This window comes from Rhinolophus hipposideros, assembly GCF_964194185.1.
Source record: "Rhinolophus hipposideros genome assembly, chromosome: 11".
NCBI classification, from domain to species: Eukaryota; Metazoa; Chordata; class Mammalia; order Chiroptera; family Rhinolophidae; genus Rhinolophus; species Rhinolophus hipposideros.
The window spans coordinates 51,078,194-51,098,962 of record NC_138057.1 but is presented as its reverse complement, the minus strand read 5'-3'; the positions used below and the strand labels follow the sequence as shown (position 1 = coordinate 51,098,962).

The window sequence follows — 20,769 nt, the reverse complement described above, 5'->3', positions numbered from 1 at the left end:
GAACGGTCGGGACCGCGGAGGAGGCACCGCCCCAGGGGGAGGAGGTGCCGGCTCGCCGCAGACCGCCAGCGGCAGAGGCCGCCCCGGTCGCGCCGCGGCGGGAGCGGCCGGCAAAGGCTGCGCGGCCGGGGGGAGGGCCGGGGGGAGGGGACGTCGCCCCTGCCCGCAGGCTCCCGAGCCTCAGTCGGCGCCCAGCATCCCACTGCCGGCACCCTCCCGCGGGCGCGCACCGGGCTCAACTCAGGTAAGGGGGCCCTACCCCCACAGGCACGGGGACTGGGAACCAGAGACCCAGAGACGGAGATAAAGCGACAGACCCACACAGAGACACAGTCGCCGGGCAGCAAGACAGACACAAAGAGACACACAAAAGAGACGCAGAGAACGACAGAGACCCCACGGAGAAGGGAGCGAGAGACGTCCACAGGGACAGAGGGACACACAGCCATGAAGAAAGACAGAGGGAGAAACACCAGAGACCCATACACACAGACAGGGAGTAAGACACAGAGACTGACACGGAGACATACAAAGAGACAGACTGGTAGAGAGAGACACACAAAAGATACTCAGACACTCAGAGATGGGGACACACACACAGAGAGCTACACAAACATAGAGGTGGGGATACAGAGGCACACGGCCAGGAAAGCGAACGGAGAGACAGAATAAGAGACAGACAGACACACCTGACCTGGAGAGAGAGTCCCACAGGGGGAGGCACACGTAGGTGCATAGCCTCGGGCACACCGACTCACACAGGCCTGCCAGGGCTTCCACAAAGTTCCCTCTGTGTGAGCTGGCGCCTCCGGAGGTCTCCTGGGCTGGCTGGCTGGCTGGAGTCCTGAGAGGGGGAGGTGTCCAGGCCACACGGAACGAAGCTGGTCACAGTCCCCGTCCTCCGAGGCCTTGGGCTAGCTTGGTCCTACCCCCTCACAGTGCTTTTGAGGGCAGGAGCTCGGTGGGCAGGGCTACGCCATGCCCCCCTGTTCTAAGGAGAATGAGATACAGGCTGCCTCCTTCAGCTTCCGCACTGGGGCTGTGTGGCTGTAGCCCACGCCAGGTACCCAGAGCCAGGCCTGAGCATGGCAATACTGGCTCTGTGGGGTATTTGGGCCTGTTGGGACCCCAAGTCCTCTGCCAGGGAGGCCAGAGGTGTGGGAGGGGGCTCGCTCCTCTCCTCTCCTCTCCTCCTAGGCCTCACCGCATCCCTTCACTTCACCATCCTTTCTTTTACTCTGTACCCTCCTTCCCCACAGGCTCAGGACTACAGGTGGATATCTCCATTGCCCAGGAACCATTGAGTGTGTGGACAGGACAGCCTCCTTGGAAGGCCAGCTATACCAGAGTCCCACCTAGGCATGGGCCTTGCCATTGAGGCAGCCTCGCTGTCAACCCCGCTGGCTGTGCTGGTCTGAGGGTGCTGCCCGTCATGGGGGCAGCCATCTCCCAGGGGGCTCTCATCGCCATCGTCTGCAATGGCCTTGTAGGCTTCTTGCTGCTGCTGCTCTGGGTCATTCTCTGCTGGGCCTGCCATTCCCGTTCTGCCGACATCGACTCGCTCTCTGAATCCAGTCCCAACTCCAGCCCTGGCCCCTGTCCTGAGAAGGCCCCCCCACCCCAGAAACCCAGCCATGAAGGCAGCTACCTGCTGCAGCCCTGAAGTCCCCTTGCCTAGCGTGAAGTCTGGGACCTAAGTCCACTCCACCCAGAGCCTGGAATCAGGATCTCAGTGTCCAGCCAGCCTGGGGTCCGGAACTCAAGAGTCCAGCCTGTCTGGAGCTGAACCTAGCAGCCCACATTCTAGCCAGCCTGGCTCCAAAAGGGGCTCTGGTGGCCCTAGACAGACAGGCCTGGGGTGGGGGTTCATGAGTTGGTGCTAGGGCCAGGGCCATCTGGACTCTGCTCTATCCCAAGGGCCAGAGGCTGGGTCCACCCTCCCCTAGGCCGAGTGCCTGTAGGCCCTCTCGGTTGGGGAAGCAAACTGGAATCCATGGCAATAATGGGAGGGTGTCCAGGCTGGGCTCCTCCTCTGGTCCTCCCACTGTTTGCTGGATAATAAACTGAACTGTGGCTCTACCCTGAGATTTTCTCTTCTTTCTGAGGGCCCTGCGGTAGCAAAATTAAAGATGGAGGTGGACTTCCAGACACAGGTTTATTGGTGCAAAGTAGGAGTGGGTAATGGTGGTTGAGGGCCAAGTGCTGGGATAAGGTGCTGGGACCAGGGCTGAAGAAGGGTGATAAGGGCAGGTGCTGGGACCTGATCAGGAGAGGGGTCACATACTAGGTGCTAAGGCTAGGCATGAGTACCAGGTTCAGGGGCTACAAGTACTGGGTTAAGAAATGGGACAGGACTGAGACCAGGCCTTCAGATCTTGGGTTTCACTTCCCTCACCAGGTTCAGTAGTTTGTCCAATTTTGCGATCTCCACAGCTGGACCCTTCTGTACTTCCTGCCCCTTCTTCTCCTGGAGAGAAGGGAAGTACACGTGGGGGGAAAATGGTGAGGAATGGGCTACCTCTGCTTGGGTCCCAGCACTACCTCCTCTGCCCAGCCAACGCCAGCTGTGCCCTGCCCTCCCTCCCTTGCCCATTAGATTCTAGATCTCTGCCTCTTCCCACCCCCATATGTATCCTTCCCCAAATCAGGTTAGGTGACAGAAAGGTCCAGCTGAGGCTTGCAAGAAGCATCCAGCTCTGGCTCTGAACCTTAGATTGACACAGGGTCTTGATGCTGGCAGGAGTGCAGGAAGGTATGTATCCACCTACTCACCCTTGGAGGAACTAGCCTTTCAAGCCAGAGGGAGCTGTAGCCCTGGGGAGAGGTGGGTCCTCTGACTGTTGGGACCACCCTTCCCGTAGGAAGGTCGCTGACTGAGTTCTAACGAGCTAAGGGTTGTGTGTTTGCAGAGGGAGAAGGGTATTGGAAAAGCCATAGGTGCCCTCACCTAGTACTCTAACCTACTATTTTCAGGTCAGGTTAGGAGCAGGGTGACATTTGGGGCCAGGCCTGCTGTGTCAGACATACTCAGGGTGGGAGAGGATGTCGGGAGACCCAGGCGGGCAGATGAGATATCCCATGTGATTGTAGATGTCCTTGGCTGGGACAGTCCCTCAGAAGAGCAGATCTGAGTTTATGACCCCTCACTCCTACAGGGGGTTCCACTCTAATGCTTTAGTAAGCTGGGCCCTGAGAAAGAGTTGGCACACTGGGGTGTGTGTCTCTCAAAGGCCCTGAGAGCTCCTTGGCAGACTAGCACCAGTCCCATCTCCCTTCTCTCCAGGAAGTGGGGTGTGGGCTAGGCTGGGGCAACTGCCATTTCCTGCCTTCCCTCTGCTCCCGAACCCCGGCCCTCTCAGCCACCTGTGCCCACTGCTCACTGGCACCTGCCCCAGCCTTGCCTGTGGAGAGGCCAGCCTGGATCTGGCCTGGGCTGCGATGTGGGAGAGAGTGCAGGGCCAGTAGCCCCCTTCCTGGCCCCAACTCGGCTGCTGACACCATGTGGAGCTCAGATTTCCTCCTGGTGTGATCCTTGCACCTGTTCCCAAATCTGTCTCCCCTCCTCTTGGGGCCCAGTGTCTTTGCCATTACTCAGCTCACCTCTATACTCTCAAAGCAGAGGACAAAGATATCTTTTCTTCTCCCCACTCTCCCTCCCCAATTAAGCTCATGTTCTCTTCTTGGCCTCACCCCATTCCCTAGGGGTAGGGGACCTGGCTTTTAGTTCCAGCTTTGTCATTAACCCCCTTTATGGCTTTGGGCAAGTCCCTTGCCTTTCTGAGCTTGTTTCCCATCTAGACAGTAGTTAGGAAAGGACAGTCCTTGATCTTTGACAAGCTGGGCTCTGACACTAATCATGGGATACTTCCTGGGTGGGCAGTTGGACCTGTGTGACCAAGTCCTCTTAGGAAGGGCAGGGAGGCTGCTGCCCCAGGAGAAGGGCCAGGAGGGATGCCCAGGGGACTTTGTTTGCACCAATCACTTGGCTGCTGATAGGGTCAGATGGCAATTTCACAGGAACCTCCAATCTATCCAAGTATCAGTTCCCAGCTGTCACCTGCTCAGGTCTTCTGGTTCCAAGGTACCCATGTCCTTAGGTCTTCAGAGACATAGGTCACCAGATACACAGATCCCAGCTCTCCCAGCCATGACTGACCCTTGTTGAGAGTTGGCACTGACTGTGGGAGACCCTGTTTCCCTGGGTCAGAGTGGGCAGGGCAGGCCCCAGCCCAGATCTACCACCCTCACAACGTGATTGATGGCTGTACCCTTACCCCAGGGGGTGACCATCATCCTTCCCACAGGGCTGTCCAGCTGTGCCAGCTCGAGCCCGGGTCTCTCTCCCCACTAAATTAAGAGCAGATTTTATCTGTTCCACAAATTGTGCTGCCTCCTTCCCCCTCCTTAAGGCCAACTAGCTGGGCCCAGCAAAGAGCTTCAGACCACGCCCGACCACTGCACCCCACCCCACCGCACCCCACCCCACCCCCAGCCCCAGCCCACAGCAGCCTCTGGACCACAGCTGCAGGCGCTTAGCAGCCTTCTGAATATTTATAGCCAAGTCCAACCCGCCCCCCACCCCTTCCAGCTGGCTACAATTACAGGCCTGGCCAAACTTCCAGCCCCTGCCTCCCTGGCCATGGGAGGGAATAGGTCAGGCCCACACCGGGAGGGATGGTGCAGTGCCCCCTGCTTTGGTAGGGGTGCAAAGGGGCAGGTATCAGTAGTAGAAAGGGATAGGCCCTTGCTCTTGCCTCAAACTGCAGTAAATGCCTCAGATTGCAACTATGAGGTACAGTCATCAGGGCAATTTGGCGCAGCCCTGGCCCTGCTCTGATCCTGGCCCAGAATTTGGCAGAAAGCAAATTCTATTTCCTCTCTTCGCACCCAAGTGGGCAGGGCTGGGCTCTGGGCTCCTGTGCTCCTGAGTTTTAAGTTGGGCTCTTGGGCTCTGGATTTTAAGGTCTGGGTAAAGTCTGAATCGGGACTCTGGATCCAGACTTTGAGGTCATGGCTCTGGGCTCCACTCTATGATCTGTATTTGGGGCCCTTGGGCTCTGGGCAGGGTCCCCAGATCATTAAAGATCCCAGGAAGGACTGCCTGGCTGTGACCTACTTACCCTCCTCACGGATCATTTCCTTCTTCCCTGTGTGGACCCACAGCTCCCAGCGCAGGGACCATTGGAGCTGAAGCCCTGTGTGAGCCTAACCACTGAAGCAGTGACTGAGCCTCAAGCCCTCTGCCTGCGTGACGTGGTCTACACTAAGCCAGTGGTGCTCCCGTGCTTCCCCCGGGGTTCAGACCCATATAGTTACCTGCTACCGGATATTTCCACCCGGGGTTCCACAGGTAACTCAGATTCAGCATGTCCAATCTGATTTCATCGTTTCCCCACAAACCTGCTTCTCCTATGCTTCTCATTTGGGCTATGACACCACCCTTTCTCAGGGTCTCCCAAGCCACAAACCTGGGGTCCACCCTCTGGCTCTTCCCTTTCTCCTATCCCCCAGCACCCTGGAGAAGATTTCTTGCAGCGGCCCAAATTCCTCAAGCGTACCTTTGGCATCTTTCGCAAATTGGGTGAGAGTTTGAGGCAGGTGACGTGCCCACGGTCGTCGCCCACGATGATGATGGGGTGGATGGGATTGAACTGCACGTGGGTGATCTTGTTCTTCTTTTTAGCCACCACGGGCTGGTTACAGATGGCCTCGTACTTGTTGATGGACAAGTCAAATACGTGGGTCTGTGGAGAAGCGGGTGTTAGCACACTCAGGGCTAATGAGGACCGTGTCCCTCACCTCAGAGGAACCAACCCTGGGCTTTCTAGGGAAACAGGACAGAAGCCGAGCACACTGCATCTGGAGGCAGTGGGAGAGGGAGTTTGTGTCTCTTCATGTTTTTCCTGTGGTTGAGGAAATGAAAATAAAAAGTTTAGGAAAAAATTTAAGTCTATGCAGAATTAACAGTAATAGCAGCATCATTTATTGAGCACTTACTATGTACTAGACTGGGCAAGCATGTTACACGGTTGTTTCACCTAATTATAATCCTCACATCACTCTACAAGATAGGTTCCATTATTATCTCCATTTTATAGATGAGAAGATAGAGGCTCTTAAGGCTAACTTGCTAGTAAGTAGCATAGCCAGGGTTTATACCAATTAATATATGTAAGGTATTGTGGGGACAGAGTCCCAGAGAGCAGTTTCCAGGCTCGGCCTCACGTGGAAAAGGTGCTGGTTTGGGTAGTAGATGGCCATCAGCTGTGACTAGTTGGCCATCAGCTGTTACCGGTTAGCCATTGGCCACTGATACAACTGCCGTGGCTAAGCTAGCAGCGGATGGTGGCTAAGCTAGCAAGCGCGGATTATGGGTTGTAGATTGCAGAGAGGCGGATTGCAGTTAGCAAGTGTGGTTGGTTGGCAGAGAAGTGGGCTGTGGGTTGCGGATCGTGTGGCTCCTGTTTCCTGTCTCCAACCCAGCCGTCAGCGAGACTATAGTGGAGTGACTCCTCTACCTATGGCTCCGTGGGTGTTCCTTTTTGGCCTCACCAGGTCCTGCGTTCTTATGTGGGGAGCGGGACCAGAGATCCCGCATGACACCCCGCATGACAGATTTTCAGATAGTGCTTGTCATAGAAGTGTGCAACCAATGTTTGCTCTTATTTTTACCACACCCTAAGTGCAAACCATTAGCAACTCTTGCCTGGACAACTGTGGCAGTATCCTAACTGGTTTGTCTGCTTCCACTCTTGCCCTTCTATAATCCATTCTCCATGCAGCAGCCAGACTTACCCTGAAAAGATCTAAAATCCTCCAATAGTTTCCCTTGGCACTATATAAAATCCAGTTTCTAACTCTAAATTCTCTATTTTCATGCTCCCAGACCCTTTGCTTACTAGACCCCAGCCACACTTGCCTACTTGTTCCTTAACCCCCTCAAGCTCACTCTCACCTCAGGGCATTTGCACTAGCTGTTCCTGTGTGTGGAATACTCACCCCTCCCCCATCTTCACATGGCTGGCTCTTTCTTGTCATTGTCATTCAGCTCTCAGCTTGAATATCACCTCTTCAAGGAAGCTGTTCCTAACCTCTCTATCTAAGAGGCCACCCAGTCCTTCTCTTTTACATCACTCTCTTTCTTGTTAAATACAACGGTTTTGTTGAGATATAATTCCCTAAGCTATACAATTCTTGGTTTTCAGTATCTTCAGTTATGCAACCATCACCACAACCAATTTTAGACCATTTTCATCATCCCCAAAAGAACCCTTGTACCCATTAGCAGTCATTCCCCATTTTCTCCCAACCCACTTGGTCCTAGGCAACCACAAATCTACTTTCTGTCTCTAAAGATTTGCCCATTTAGAAAAACATACATAGAATCATGATATGTGGTCTTTTGTGATCGGATTCTTACACTAAGCATGTTTTCAAAGTTTATCCACGTTGTAGCATATATCAGTACTTCATTCCTTGTTATTGCTGAATAATAATCCTTTTGGATAGACTACAGTTTGTTTATCCATTCATCAGTTGCTGGGCACTTGGGTTGTGTCACTTCTTGGCCATTAGGAATAATGCTGCTACAAAGAGTTGTGTGCACACATCATCCTCTTTTAATCTCTGTCTAGCACTAACACTACAGGAATCTTGTTGTTGCTTTTTGTCTCTTTCCCTTCAGTAGAATATAAGCTCCGCGAGAGCAGGGACCTGAATCACCAGGCCCTGGCTTGGAGCTGGGTGCTATAGTTGGCCCTTAGTAAACATCTGTTCAGCAAATAGACGATGAACTTTAGCGTGATTCTTTAATCACTATATTCTTTACTTGGGTAGCTGCTTCTCTGTGTATATCATAGTCCATAAGTAATATGGGTTTGCACCTAAGAATTGTTTTACAAAATGTGTTTTGCTGAGCTTTCACCAATTCTGTTTGAACAGACCCCTCCCATCTCCTCTTCTCAGACTCAACTTGCACATGTCCAGGGATGGGGACTTCACCACCTTTTAGACACTATTTCAATCGCAGATAAAGTCTGACTCCTGAGTTTTTCCTTACGTCAAGTTGGTGCCGGCCGCCCTGTAGCTCCTACCTCAGGGGCCTCAGAGAAGATAACTGCTCCTCCTGGTGTCTCATCTCCCAGCGTGCTCTCTTAAGATGAACAGTCCCAAAAAGGCATCCTTGAGGCCTCATGGGATAAACAGTTACTCTATTGACAGGTCCCTGAATGGCCTGGCCCCTGAAAATATACAGTCCTTATATCCCATCTTCCCCCCCTGACCTGGGCACACAGTGGGCTCTCCATGAGGGACACCTTGAAATACCTCCTTCTATCTCCGGTAGTGGCTCAGCACGGTCAGGAAGGAGGCACTCACCTTGCCGTCGGTGGTGACTGCTGCAAACACAGTAGAAGAGTATGGTGCCCAGGCCACATCGCCCACGGCTGAATTTAGGTCATAGATGAACATTGGGGTCCTGCAGTGGTGGAGGGGCGGAAAGTTCATGACACAGGGCTGACAATACCAGTGCCCACAGGCTCCAGCCCCTGGGGGGGCCTGAGGGAGGGCAGGGCCAGGGGCAGGCCCCCTCACTTGATGGTGTGGTCCCAGATCTTCACTGTCCAGTCGGAGCTGCAGGACATGAAGACCTTGGTGTGGTATGGGTTCCAGGACACAGCATCTACTGCCATGTTGTGGGCATCATAGGTGTCGAGGAATTGGCTGGAGTAGGATTTAGAGCACTGGAGTGGGGGTGGGGATGGGAAGGGATGGGGTCAGGGGTGACAGAGGTCCTCAGCCACCACTTCCGTGGGGGCCCTGGAGGATCAGAACCTGAGACTCCTCTTCTGTCCTAACCCTTATCACGGTCACAGCTGAGTTGGGGCCAAGCTGCTGGCTGCTCCTCTCACCCACAACACGCCCAGAGAGAAAGGAGAGGTTTAAGAGGCTGCAGTTTGGGGTGGGCAGGGGAGACTTCCTGGAGGGTGAGGGAAAGTACTGTAGTCTGCCCAGGAGATTCCAAGCCAGGCGGAAAAGGCCTTTTCTCTCTGAGCCAAGGCACAGTAGGTCTGGGGGTCCTGGGTGAGGTGTGGCCTAGACTATGTCCAGGCCAAGGTCTGTGGACAGACAGAGCCCTGGGCCCACCCGCAGCCCACAGACAGAATCCTAGCAACAGTGATAAACATCCCACTTTACCCAGGTAAGAGCAGGTGCAGAGTCAGGAGCAAATTACAATCTCACGATTTTCCCATTTAATTTTTTGCCCTGACCAGCATGCCCCTGACCCCTAACACCAAGAGAAGTGTGACTCTTGGTAACCCTCTCCTGGGCCACCATTGGGAGTGATGGAGAGGGGGTGGGGACCTCTTTTGCATTCAGACCAGCTCTGGCTGGGCCTCAGGGACTCCAGGGAGGGTGCCCGTAATTAACGTTCTGAGTCTCTGAGCCTAAGAAAAGCTTTCCGTAGAGCTATTTCTGGATGGATGGAGAAGATCAAGGTGTTCACCCACTAACACAGAGACCTTGCAGAAACTGGCCATAAAGTTCTATCTTGCCGATGGCATGCACCCGATATTCAGAGATAAATTGTCCTGTTTCCTAACCTTCAAAGCTTAGCTCAAGTTCAGATCTACTCCAGGAAATCTTCCCAGAGTGTTCCAACTCTCCCAACGCCCACTCCCACATCTACCCCCTCCACCACTAGGAAGGGAGGGAGCACCCAGAAGGAAAGATTCTGGGCTGGGCTAACGCCACCCTCTAGATTCTCCATCCCCTTTCTTGCAGTCAGCCCCTCTTCCTGCTCAATCAGCTCAAGAAATACATTCTCTTCCACCAAGAAGCCTTCTAGAACTGATGAGTACTAAGATCTGTCAGAATACGGTTTGTTGAGAACAATAAGCTTGCAGGGTACTCAGGTCTAAGTCGCTCCATAAGGAGCTGGCACAGCGGCCGCGCTGCCTCACCTTGTGGATTTTTCCCTCCTCTGTGCCCACTAGGAACATGTAGTCGATCTCTTTGTGGAAGTCAAAGGCAGTACCACAGCCTTGGGAGAAGAAGGAGCAGCCTTAGCTGGGTTCTGGGCAGGAGGCTTCCCGCATCTCCCCTCCACAGCAGGCCCCTGGGACAGCGTGAGCCCAGCCCCTGTGAGGGCTGGGGCCAGCCAGGCAAACAGAAACCAGGCCTCTGGCCTGATGCTTGTCCCAGGCAGTTGGGACTCTGCAAAGGGCCGGGGCTTCTGGCCCTTTGGAATGGGGCCTGGGTAAACAAGGCAGGATTGAGTTAAACAGGGTCGGAGTAAACAGGGATGGGGTCTGCAAACAGGGAAGTGTTCTGTGCAAACAGGAATATAGTCTGCATAAACAGGGTAGGAATTGAGTAAACAGGGACAGGATCTGGGTAAACAGGGCCCGATGTGCATAAACAGGGTGTGATCTACATAACAGCACCTGATCTGCATAAACAGGAACAGGGTCTGCAAACAGGGATGGGACCTGCATAAACAGGGAGGGCCCGCAAACAGCCAAGGGCTGGGCAGAGACCAGGCTTTCCCATTTCCTCCAGTCCTGGGCTAGTACGAGAGGAGGACGGAGTGCCAGTGCTGGGGAGCACTATCATCGCTGAGCCTCACGGGGCCTGAGTGCGGTGGCCAGGCCCGGAGGCGAGGGAGCTGGGGCTCCTACCCACTGTGTGTAGCTGTAGGCCCTCCACACCTTCCGAGGTGCTGCCCTCCACCTTCAGCCTGATGACATCTGTGTGAACCAGCTCGCTCTGCAGGCACAGGGATGGGGAGGGCACATGGGCTGGTCTGCACCAGCAGGGTTGGGGGGGTCCCTTTTCCATTCAGCTCCCCCCATTCCCCATCCACCCCTGTCTGACCCTGTGTGGGAAACAGGCACCTTCACAAGTGTCCAAGACACGATCCTGCCATCAGATGACACAGAGAAGAAGTTAAGGTTGTTGTCCATATCATCCTTTTGCCACTTGACCTGAAACACCCCAAACTGTGAGCTCTGAGACCCTGCTAGGGTGTTGAGTTAGGACTGTGAGCTGAGCAGGGCTCCCTCAAGAACCCATCTGAGGTTCAGAAGCAAGTTCTGGGAGCCCATTTCTCAGAGTCCCCATGGCCTGCCCTCCCTCCTTCCTTCCCCCGCTCCTTCCATCCATCTCTGTCTCTCATCCCTCTCACCCTGATCATCCTCGGGCAACAGTTCCAAGCCAGGGCGCTGCCCTAATCCACTGGCTTGGCAGTGGAGGTGCCCAATTCCTCTTTGGGTTGGGTTCAACCTCCTTATACAGACAGGGCCTGGAAGGGACAGGGCCCATCAACCAGTTTCCTCATTTATAAAACAGGAACCACAATAGCACAGGTTTGTTGTAAGGAATAAATGAGGTAATGAATGTTCTGCGCTTAGGTCAGAACATTGCATATATTAAGTGTTCAGTAAATGTTAGCTAATGTCCTCATTATCACGTCATCCTAGGAATTGGGATGCCAAGGTTCTGCAGCGAGCTTTGCCCTGTTTGCCTCCTCCCCCAGTTCTTCCTCCAGGCTTGCTTTTCTATAGTCGGTCTTGCCTCTGTTCCCACCTTTCACTTTACCACTAGCTTCTGCTCCCAGAATCCATCTCCCAAATCTCAGATTAGAGGTGCATTTCTCTATTGCAAATTGAGGTTAATAATCATGCCCCACCCATCGTCTCAGGGCTGGAAGCAAACATATGGGAAAGTGTTTTGGAGACAGAGTTGTTGTCTTATGAAGATGACAGGCTTGAGGCTCATGTTTCTGTTGCCAGATGTGGAGGCTGGGCCAAGCCATGTCCCAGAGAGCTGGGGAGGGACTGGGTGTCTAGAGCTTTCCATCTTCCTGCTCCCTCCAGACCTCCCATGCTGGGACTACTGTCCACGCCCCCACCCCCCCATGCGGAGGCCCAGTGAGAGAGGACAGGAACCCAGTGGTACTGCCTGTAACCACCGCTGTCACTATGGCTGTTGAGGGGTATTGAGAAGGTGGGGGAGGAAGAAGGCGCTGCCCCTCCCCAGTCACCACCCAGGCCTGGTGGATCAGAGCTGTAGGAGGGCAGCCAAGTCCTGCCTGGGCCTGTCTGGACCACTGGCTCTTCTGTGCTTACACTGGTGGACTTAGAACACCACAGAGCCTGTGAAGTCAGAGCTGACCCTGATGCTGAGACCACTTCCTTTCCTGTGTAAAGACAGTTCCTTTAAAGGGAGAGGGGAAGAGTGTCAAAGGCCAGGCTGTAAGAGGCGCAAAGGGAAGTGTTCAAAGAGCGGCTGCCAGCACGCATGCAAATTGTATTTCACACCCCACCTTGCAGCCTGATGCCCAATAGGGGGTGCTGTGTGCATTTGCCAGTGAGTGTGTACATGTGTAAGTAAGTCTGTGCAAGCCACACACATGCTCTTGGGGTGGAGGCGGGAGGGTAGGAATAAAGTGTGGGAGGTGCACGTAGTAAATGGATAAATGCCCAGGAAGCAGGTGGTAGGAAGGAGATGAAGGCTGCTTAACGATTCCTTCGCCTATCTGATTAGGGCAGACCCACTTGACCCCAGTGTCTGCTCATTCATCCTTCTTGCCACTTTCCCCAGTGTTACACAGAACACACACACACACACACACAGCAGAGTAGGGTGTAGCTGGTTGAGGCTCACAGTGGGGCCAGAACAGGGCTGGGCTACTCAGGCAGGCTCCCTGGGGAAGTAGGCTATGGCATGAGACAGGAACCCAGTCCCCTTTGAAAAGACAGTTCTCTCTCCCTGGCTCTAAAACCTTCCATGGCTCCCTGCTGCCAACAAAACAAAGTCTGTCTGCCCCAGCCTGGCATCTGAGATCCAAAACACCCTCATTGGTCTCCCTGAGACACAGTCCCTTTGAGAAGAACCGAGACTCTGATCTAGGCAATGTAATCAGTCTCTTATGTCTGATTCACCAGCCTGGCTCTCCTACAAGCTCCAGGCTCATAGGCCAGCTGCCTGGTGGGACACCTCCTCTGGCTTCTTGTATTAACTTCTCACCAAACCTGTTCCTCTTCCACATTTCCCACTTCTGGGGATGCCCTATTGGGCGCTCCAAACCACAGACCCAGGTAGCATCATCACCAATTCTTTCCTTTTCCCACGTCAAATCAGTCGTTTCCTTCTATTGATTTTACTGCCTCAACAGCTCTGAACCCTATCTTCTCATTTCTCTCTCCATGGCTCCTGCCCTAGCTCAGGCTTCAATATTTCTCATGCTGCAGCCGGAGGAAATCTCCAAGACACAAACACAACTGAGTCAGTCCTCTGCCCCAAACCCTTTTATAGCTGGGCAGTCATTTTCAAACTACGCTGGGGGAGAATCTTAGGAGCCCTAGGAAAGTACCTCAGGGGACAGGGTGAGTAATAACAAGGGACCTCAAACAAGTAGGACCCTGATCCTACTTGTCATCTTAACCTACTGGGCTTTGGTATGAACACTTCATTTGAAACCACCAACGTATAAAGTTGAAGCTTCCTACTTGCTGGAGAAGCACACGTACGACTCGGTGCTTGTGCTTGTGTCAGGTCCAGCTCCCTCTCCCTGTCTCTCACACTGTGCTCCAAATGATGTGCTGTTTCCCAGCAGGCACCCTGCTTGATGCCCCTGTGTCACTGTACCTGTGACCCCTTTGTACCTTTCTTCATCTAATACTGTCTCATCCCTCACAGTTCAGCTCAGGTGTTGCTTCCTCTAGAAAGAACTTCCTGTCCCCCATCCAAGACACTCTGAGCAGCCCTCCTCACTGCCCTCATGAGCCCTCTGTAGCCCGTGGCATGCTGCCCTGTCCTGCTCAGCCTGTGGCTGTGGTTATCTCCCCACTGGGAACGCCAGCGACCAGGCCCTTAAGCATCCTCAGCTCTCAGAGGAGCAAACAGGGAAGAGTTACTGAATGGATGATTAGATGGATGAAGGGGGAGTGGGAAATGAGAGGGAAAGAGGAAACAGGAAGTGAGTAAATGAGTGAGAGACAGGCAGGCCTCTCCCATGTCCCAAGCCATGATTTCAGCCAAGAACTCTGAGTCTTCAGTTTTGCAAAGGCAGTAGTCCTGTTCTCCTGACAGGATGCTGGGAGAGCAAAAGGCCACCCCCTGTGCAGATGGATTCCAGTCTCTCTGGCACCCGCCCAGTGAGAGGGAAAATATGTGTTCTCCATGCCCCATTTCTATTTGATTTAGAGAACACAGCAGAACGAGAGAAAGGTGGTTGACCGAGTCCCCTCACCCTCTCCTGGGCTTGAGGAGGGTAGCCAGGCCAATCAGACATGCTCCATGCTTGGCCCTGGACTGAGAGCAGGGGCAGGGCTGACGCTCGTTCAGGCCTGTCAAAGAGGCGCCTTTCTCCTCTCCCTGGGCTTTAAAATCCCTGCAGACATCTTTCCCATGCCTGGAGACCTCCATGTACCTGGAGGCAATGAACTGGAAGGTGGGTATTCCAGTGGAGAGAAACTCCTGAGGCTACCAGCTCTGGCCTCTGCTTTGGTAGAGCGTATCAGGGAGGGTGTTTAGTGGGAGGGGTGCCTCTCCCCCTCTGCCCTAGCTCTGGGTAAAGGATGAAGCTGAGAGCACCATGTCCCCTGTGCCTGGACAGTCCTACTCAGGGAGCTGACAGCCAGTACCTGGGGCAGATGTCCACATGACTCAGGGGGCTTAGGGCCAGAAGAGGCAGGGGTGCAGAGCCTGACTGCATACTGTGTCAGGTCAGGGGGCAGAAAAAGACGAGAAGACAGAGTCCCCACACTGCCTCATGAGCCCAGAGGGAGAAATCCATCCTTAGATTCTCCCAGACCTGCCCATAGGGTCAGAGTCCACAGCCTCAGAAGGAGGGGGAGCTTTGGAACACAGTGAGGAAGGGCCTGCAAAGCCAGAGCTAAGAGACCCATTGAGACTGAAGCCATGAAGTCCACTCCCAGTGCAAAAAGATGGGAGACGGGGTGCAATCTCACCCCGATGTCCAGGTAATGGTCCCATTCCATGTCGGTCTGGAGAAGAGGGACGCTATAGAGAAGCCTCAGGGTCAGGCCTCCCCTACCAGGTCTTACAGTCCCACCCAGGGGGCAGACAACTGGCAGCACCCACCCATCTGGGGGTCCCCCCGAATCTAGCCCCGATGGCAGAGGAGAGCCCTATGCGGAGTTGAGGAAGCTCACAGATGGGGAACTGGAGCCCTTGACACACTCAGCAGAGGCCTGTCAGGCCCTGGCGGCATCCAGCCACTGGCTCTGCGTCACTAATCACTACAGCTAAGAGCTCCTTAGCAGACAGACGGCACCTTCTGACGGACGCTCCGGAGCAGCACAGCCCGCTCTTACTGCAGACCGTCTCACCTCCCGAGTCTCGCCTTCGGCCCTTCCCGGCCCCGTCTTACACCCAGCTCCTTGGCCTCTAACCTGAGCGCCGTCACCCGCATCCTCTTCCCGGTGGGCCCTCCTCCCCGAAGTCCCTTCTTCTGGGACTCCCCGGCCCGCACCCTACCCATCCCTGCCCCCATCGCCCCTCCTGGTTTGAGCCGACCTGCCACACAGGATCCGTGTGCTTCCCGGACTTGGCTGAGCTGCGGAAGGCAGGCTGGCAGTGGGCCTTCTTGAGGTTGTAAATGGCCACGTTGCCGTCGTAATGGCCCACCACCACCAGGTAGGGGTGGTCCACGTGCATGTCGAGACACATGATGCCGCTGTCGCTGCTGAAGATGTACTCGGGGAAGCTGGGGTTCTTCATGCTGTAGAGCAGCAGCATGCCCCGGCTCTGCTTCATGAAGTCATCTGCAGCGGGGAAGAGGGGCCTGTGCGGTCGGAGGGTCCGGCTATCCTGCTGGCAAGCCCCCATGGCCCTTCCCCACCTGAAGGACAAGCCCGGCCCTGCTCTGCGTCTGCTACAGAGTGGGGGCCTCATCTTCTCCGCCTGTGAAATGGGCTCCTGAGACCCGGCCTACCCCTTCTCAGGGTTCACGGGAGGATCCAACAATCAGTAAAGGTGACCAGGCTTATGTGAGGGACTGATTGTCATTCTTCTTATTCTCCCTAAGGGACAGCAATGGGGGATGCAGGCTAAAGGCGTCGCTAAGTGCAGAATGTGTGGGCTTGGGAGGGAGCAGTATCCTCAGAGAGGGTTCACATGCCCCCCACCCCCCAGGGGCAGGTTGCTGTCCTTAGATGCCCGCATCATGCCTGTGTGCCTCCCAGCCCCCCAGCCAAGGACAGGAGTTCACTTTGGACTAACATGGAATTATCTATATGAGTCCCAAACTGACTGCCTCTGGGCATCTCCCCATAACCTCTGGCCTCTCAGACCCCAGTTGCAGCCTGAGCCCTAGCTCTAGGCATGCTCCCAGAATCAAGAAGTCCCAGGCCAGCCAGTCAGACTTCCACAGGCCACTGTGCCATCCTTCAGGCCTGGGCACAGCTTTTGGTGGTTAACAATGGATCACTTGGCAGAGGCACTCCTCTCTGCTTGCCCCACATCAAGGGAGCGCTTCCCACTCTTTCATTCTCTGCGTACTTGGTGCCAGTCCTGATAATGAATCCAGTCAAGAAACAGAATCCAGTCCCACCCTCAAGTCCAGCTCTCCTCCCACCAGCCCAGGACCCTTCCCAAGCTCAGAGGAGCCAGACCTGCAGAGGTGGAAGGCTAGAACAGCCCCCATCTTGGGGGCCCTATAGTAAAGCAGCCTTTTAGCTGAGATGAGGGCCTTCCCCCTGTTCTCCCCCACACACACACACACATACAGTGGTCGGGAAGGAAAATGCTTCTACTCTTGAGAAAGTGAGGAGCTGGGGGCCTTCCAGATCCCCTTGAGCCAAGTTGGGTCACACTGTGCCTGGCAATATCTCAAGGCCTTGAGGTGGGGGTGGGAAGGAGAGCTGGCAGCATCTTACCCATGGGGCTTCAGGGCGAGCCCTGAGGCCTGACTTTCCAAGGGAGAGATCTGCAGGTGGCTGAGGGGAGTCTCTTTCCCACCCAGATCATGAAGGGCTTGAACTAGGCAGTGTGACAGTCACTGGGAGCTCCTTTTTCACCATGCAAATCCTGAGCACCTGGGTTTGCCTTCAACAGCCCCTAGTGTGATGAGAAAGCCAGACCCTGCAGCGGAATGAGGCAAGCCCTCGCTGGGGGATCACAGGGTGGTGATACCCTTGAAGTCTAATTTGTCCTTGATGCTGGGCAGAGTGAGTGGGTGGGCATGTAGGTGGGTGACCGAGGACTCAGACGCTCTCCTTACTGCACTTGCTCTGACTGTGGCACAGGACCTAGCCCCTTGAGGGACAGCAGTGATGACCTACTTGCTCTAGACAAACTTCAAGCACCCCCTTCATGAACAGCGAAGCCAAGAATGGAGGATCGGAAACCCTAGGCTGGCTTATTAACTCTATAGTGAGGACATCTCTGACCCACTCACACAACCAATGGGATTAAAAGCTGGACTTAATGCCCCCTCATTTTACAGATGGCTAAACTGAGATTAGAAGGGAGAAATGGTGTGCGTAGGTGCATTAGACCCATCACATGGTATTTGCCACGCGCTATATCCTGCTTATAGCTGAAATTACCCTGCTCAGGAAAACGACACTAATCTGGTCTTTACATGGAGGTGGAGAAAGGAGGGAGAGGAGGCACCATACTTCCTCTGGTGACTGGCAAAGCCAACCCAATCCCTCCAGACTCTGGACTAGAGAATGTTAAGGGACAGGGCAGTCGAGCATGGCAAGAGGAAACTTCTGGCAGAGAGAAGCGTAGATTTCGTGAGAGAGGGACACACAGCCACCAATCACCATTCCCCGGCTACAGTCTTGCTGACAGTAAGCCTCCCTGTCTTAACCTAGCTCTCGTGGTCTGTTACTTGCAACCAAATGAGTCCTCCTGTGATAAAGATGACAGTTTCTAACCATGGCTAGTCTATGTGTTTTGTGAATTCCAATTCAGGGCTCTAGCTGCCAAACTATACTGGGAAAGTAGAGAAAACTCATTTAACTGGGGCTTCCTCTCCATTCCTTAGTTTATAATAGTCTCATCCTGACTCCTATGAAACCTCACTATCTTGCTCTTCCAGTATATCCAGTGTGACACCCCAGCTCAAACTTCCAACTGTCCCAGCATGATATTATCAGCTTGTCTTCCCAAAGTCCTAAAAGAGCATCACTATTCAGACCCCCAATGGTCCCCCTGGGGTATCACCATGCAGGCCACCAGCAGTCCTGTTACACAGTTTCCGAGCCCTCTAACATTCCCAGTGTGACGTCACCAGCCAGTCACCAACAGTCCCACTATAATAATGGCATCAAGGTCACCTACAGGGCTTCAGTTTCCAGTGAGGGTTAGAATAACATCAGGCTCAAGGCTATTGAGCCTGGGGTCTTGGGCCCTGGGGTACTTTGTCCTGAATCCCACAAACTCTGTGGCTCCAGTGACAGAGATGGGAGCCCCCAACACCACCCTCCATCGTATAGAGTCAGAGACTCTAAGAGGGGAAAGGGCTGCTGGCGTGGCCTTAGCTCCCCTACTCCACTTTGTACTTTTGCCCTTCTCCAGGAAGCCTTCCAGACCATTCAGCCTCTTCTCTGTGAGTGCCCCCCCCCACCTTTAGGAGCTCCTCTACTTGTATCTCATTATTACAGGTGGTCGTGAGCAGGTTTTTCCCTTAGCCTGCCACCAAAAGATGCAGTGAGCATGGCCTGCATGGCTCACAGGCTTGCTATTTCAGTGGGAGGGTTGCTTCCTGCTAATCCTGCTCTGCTGGATAATAGCTAAGGCCGCCCTTCAATGAATGATCCACAAGATCTGGGGGAGGAAAATCAACCACCTCCTAGAGTCTGATCTGGCAGTTCTCTGAAAACCATGGTCTCAGGGGAGGGGTAGCTTAATTCCACCACAGACCTCTCGCTGCCCTCAGCTCCCTTTGCGAAGGCCCTGGCGGAGTAGTGCCCAGGGAGGAACATGGATAGATGTCTTCTTGAACTGGCAACCACCAGCAGGGACCTCCGGCCTCCAGCTTCACCCCTGCTCTACAAATAACAGCTCTGGATCATGGGGGTCCACTCTGGAGAGTTTTCGCTGTCAGGAGGAGCCTGGGCTCCTGCTCAGGATCTGGAGAGGGCAATGCAAGCAGCGGGCATGTTGGAACATCAGGCTAAAGGCAGGTCAGGGAAGTAGGTGTTAACCTGCAGAAACAAGGATTTCAAGCCAGCCTCGGACAGCAGGCCTCCTCCTCTCTTAGGGTGGCACCCCAGATGCGTCCAGCCCAGGGCTGACTCTAAGGCAGCAGCTATCTAATGCCTCCCTTTATGAAGTCATGCAACAGGCACATGGAGGGGAGCTGTGGTAGGCCGAATAATGGTCCCTCCCAAGATGTCTGTGTCCTAATCCCCAGAACCCATAAATATGTTACTTTGCACGGCAAAAGGAATTTGGCAGATGTGATTAAATTAAAGACCTTGAGATGGGGAGATTATCCTGGATTATGTGGGTGAATCCAATGTAATCACAGGGGTCCTTATAAGGGAGAGAGGGAGGCAGAGAGTCAGAGAGAAGGAGATGCGACAACAGAAGCAGATGTCAGAATGATGCAATTGCTGGCTAGAAGGGTGTCGCAAGCCACCGGATGTGGGCAGCCTCTAGAAGTGGGAAAAGGAAAAAAAAAACCCACAAAAAACATGTTCCCTTAGAGTTTCCCCAAGTACTGAAACTCTGCTGAGCCCTGATTCTCATTCAGTGAAACCCATTTTAGACTTCTGACCCCTAGAACTGTAAGATAATACATTTGTATTGTCTTAAAACAATATGTTTGTGGTCATTTGTTACAGCAGCCATAGGACACTAATTTTGTAGGCATTCAGGGATGGTTGACCCAAACCCTACTTTTAAGAATCAGAGGGAGAGGCCCCCATAGATGGTACCTTTCCATGGGATAATTTGGAAGCAGTCCCTCTAGAAGTCGGGAGATGGATGCAATGATCCCTAGCTCTTCTGATGATAATGTTTTCCTCTGTTTCCCACATCCCAGCCCTGCCACCTTGGACTCCAGGAACAGAAATGCCCCTTGGGTTAGGATTTTCACAGTCCCCAAGGGCAGGGGACCAGATCAAGGCTGCCCTAAGAAAGGGGATCAGTGCTAGAGGGTTCCAAACCTCCAGCATGGCATAGAGGCCATGGTGCCAGGCTGGGCTCAGCCTCCCAGGCAGCTGGGCTTTTCCAAGCACTCATCTGATTAGAAGTCATATTTAAACAGTGTGAAAAGTAAGAGCAAGGCCTCGGAGACAGAATACATCAAGCAGGACATTTCGTTTGATTTAGGGAAAATGAGGCAAACATTTGCGAACCTAAATAACTAACCAGTAATTAAACTACCAACAGGAATGCCCTTGCACTACCACCCTGTGAGCACAGTGGCCTTAATGGACTGTATTTACAAAGAGACCTGACAATATAATCAGTCCTGTAAATTTTACACAGCCTGCAGCCGAGGAGTGATGGATTTTGTGTGTGTAGGATGAAGAGGGGGAAATGAGGTGGACGAATTTCCATTTTCAGTAAATGAAATTAACACTGCTTAATTAGTGAAGCTGACAAATAAATGGAAAGATTTAAATCCCTACAAGTGTATCTCTGGCCTGGGCAGGCTCAGGGACAGGCCGAGATGTGGTAGGAACGAGTTGGGAATGGGTGTAGTGCTGGGAATCAGGGCCTGATTTTGGCTCCTTTTGAGGGTGCCCTCCCCAAAGGGAGGCTAGGCTGAGGGACAGCCAG

At 53.7% G+C, this 20,769-nt stretch overlaps 2 protein-coding genes across 3 annotated transcripts in view; one reads left to right on the top strand and one right to left on the bottom strand.

Moving 5' to 3' along the window:
• The first annotated feature begins 1,293 nt into the window (after positions 1-1,293).
• Positions 1,294-1,803, top strand: ENHO (energy homeostasis associated). Its single transcript, XM_081067401.1, has one exon. It carries the CDS (start codon positions 1,433-1,435, stop codon positions 1,661-1,663), a length of 231 nt encoding a protein of 76 aa, XP_080923527.1. The 5' UTR covers positions 1,294-1,432; the 3' UTR covers positions 1,664-1,803.
• Positions 1,804-2,137: 334 nt separating this feature from the next.
• Positions 2,138-20,769, bottom strand: part of DNAI1 (dynein axonemal intermediate chain 1) — a 55,422-nt gene continuing 36,790 nt past the window's right edge. The window contains exons 13-20 of one of the 2 annotated variants that reach the window (XM_081067385.1): positions 15,544-15,791; positions 10,896-10,985; positions 10,680-10,767; positions 9,963-10,042; positions 8,593-8,741; positions 8,377-8,476; positions 5,559-5,744; positions 2,138-2,467 (exon numbers count right to left, since the gene is read on the bottom strand). In XM_081067385.1, the coding sequence (XP_080923511.1) occupies positions 2,369-2,467; positions 5,559-5,744; positions 8,377-8,476; positions 8,593-8,741; positions 9,963-10,042; positions 10,680-10,767; positions 10,896-10,985; positions 15,544-15,791 (1,040 nt within the window). In that variant the 3' untranslated portion in view covers positions 2,138-2,368. The remainder of the gene's footprint in view (positions 2,468-5,558; positions 5,745-8,376; positions 8,477-8,592; positions 8,742-9,962; positions 10,043-10,679; positions 10,768-10,895; positions 10,986-15,543; positions 15,792-20,769) is intronic. The other variant, XM_081067384.1, reaches the window with a different exon arrangement.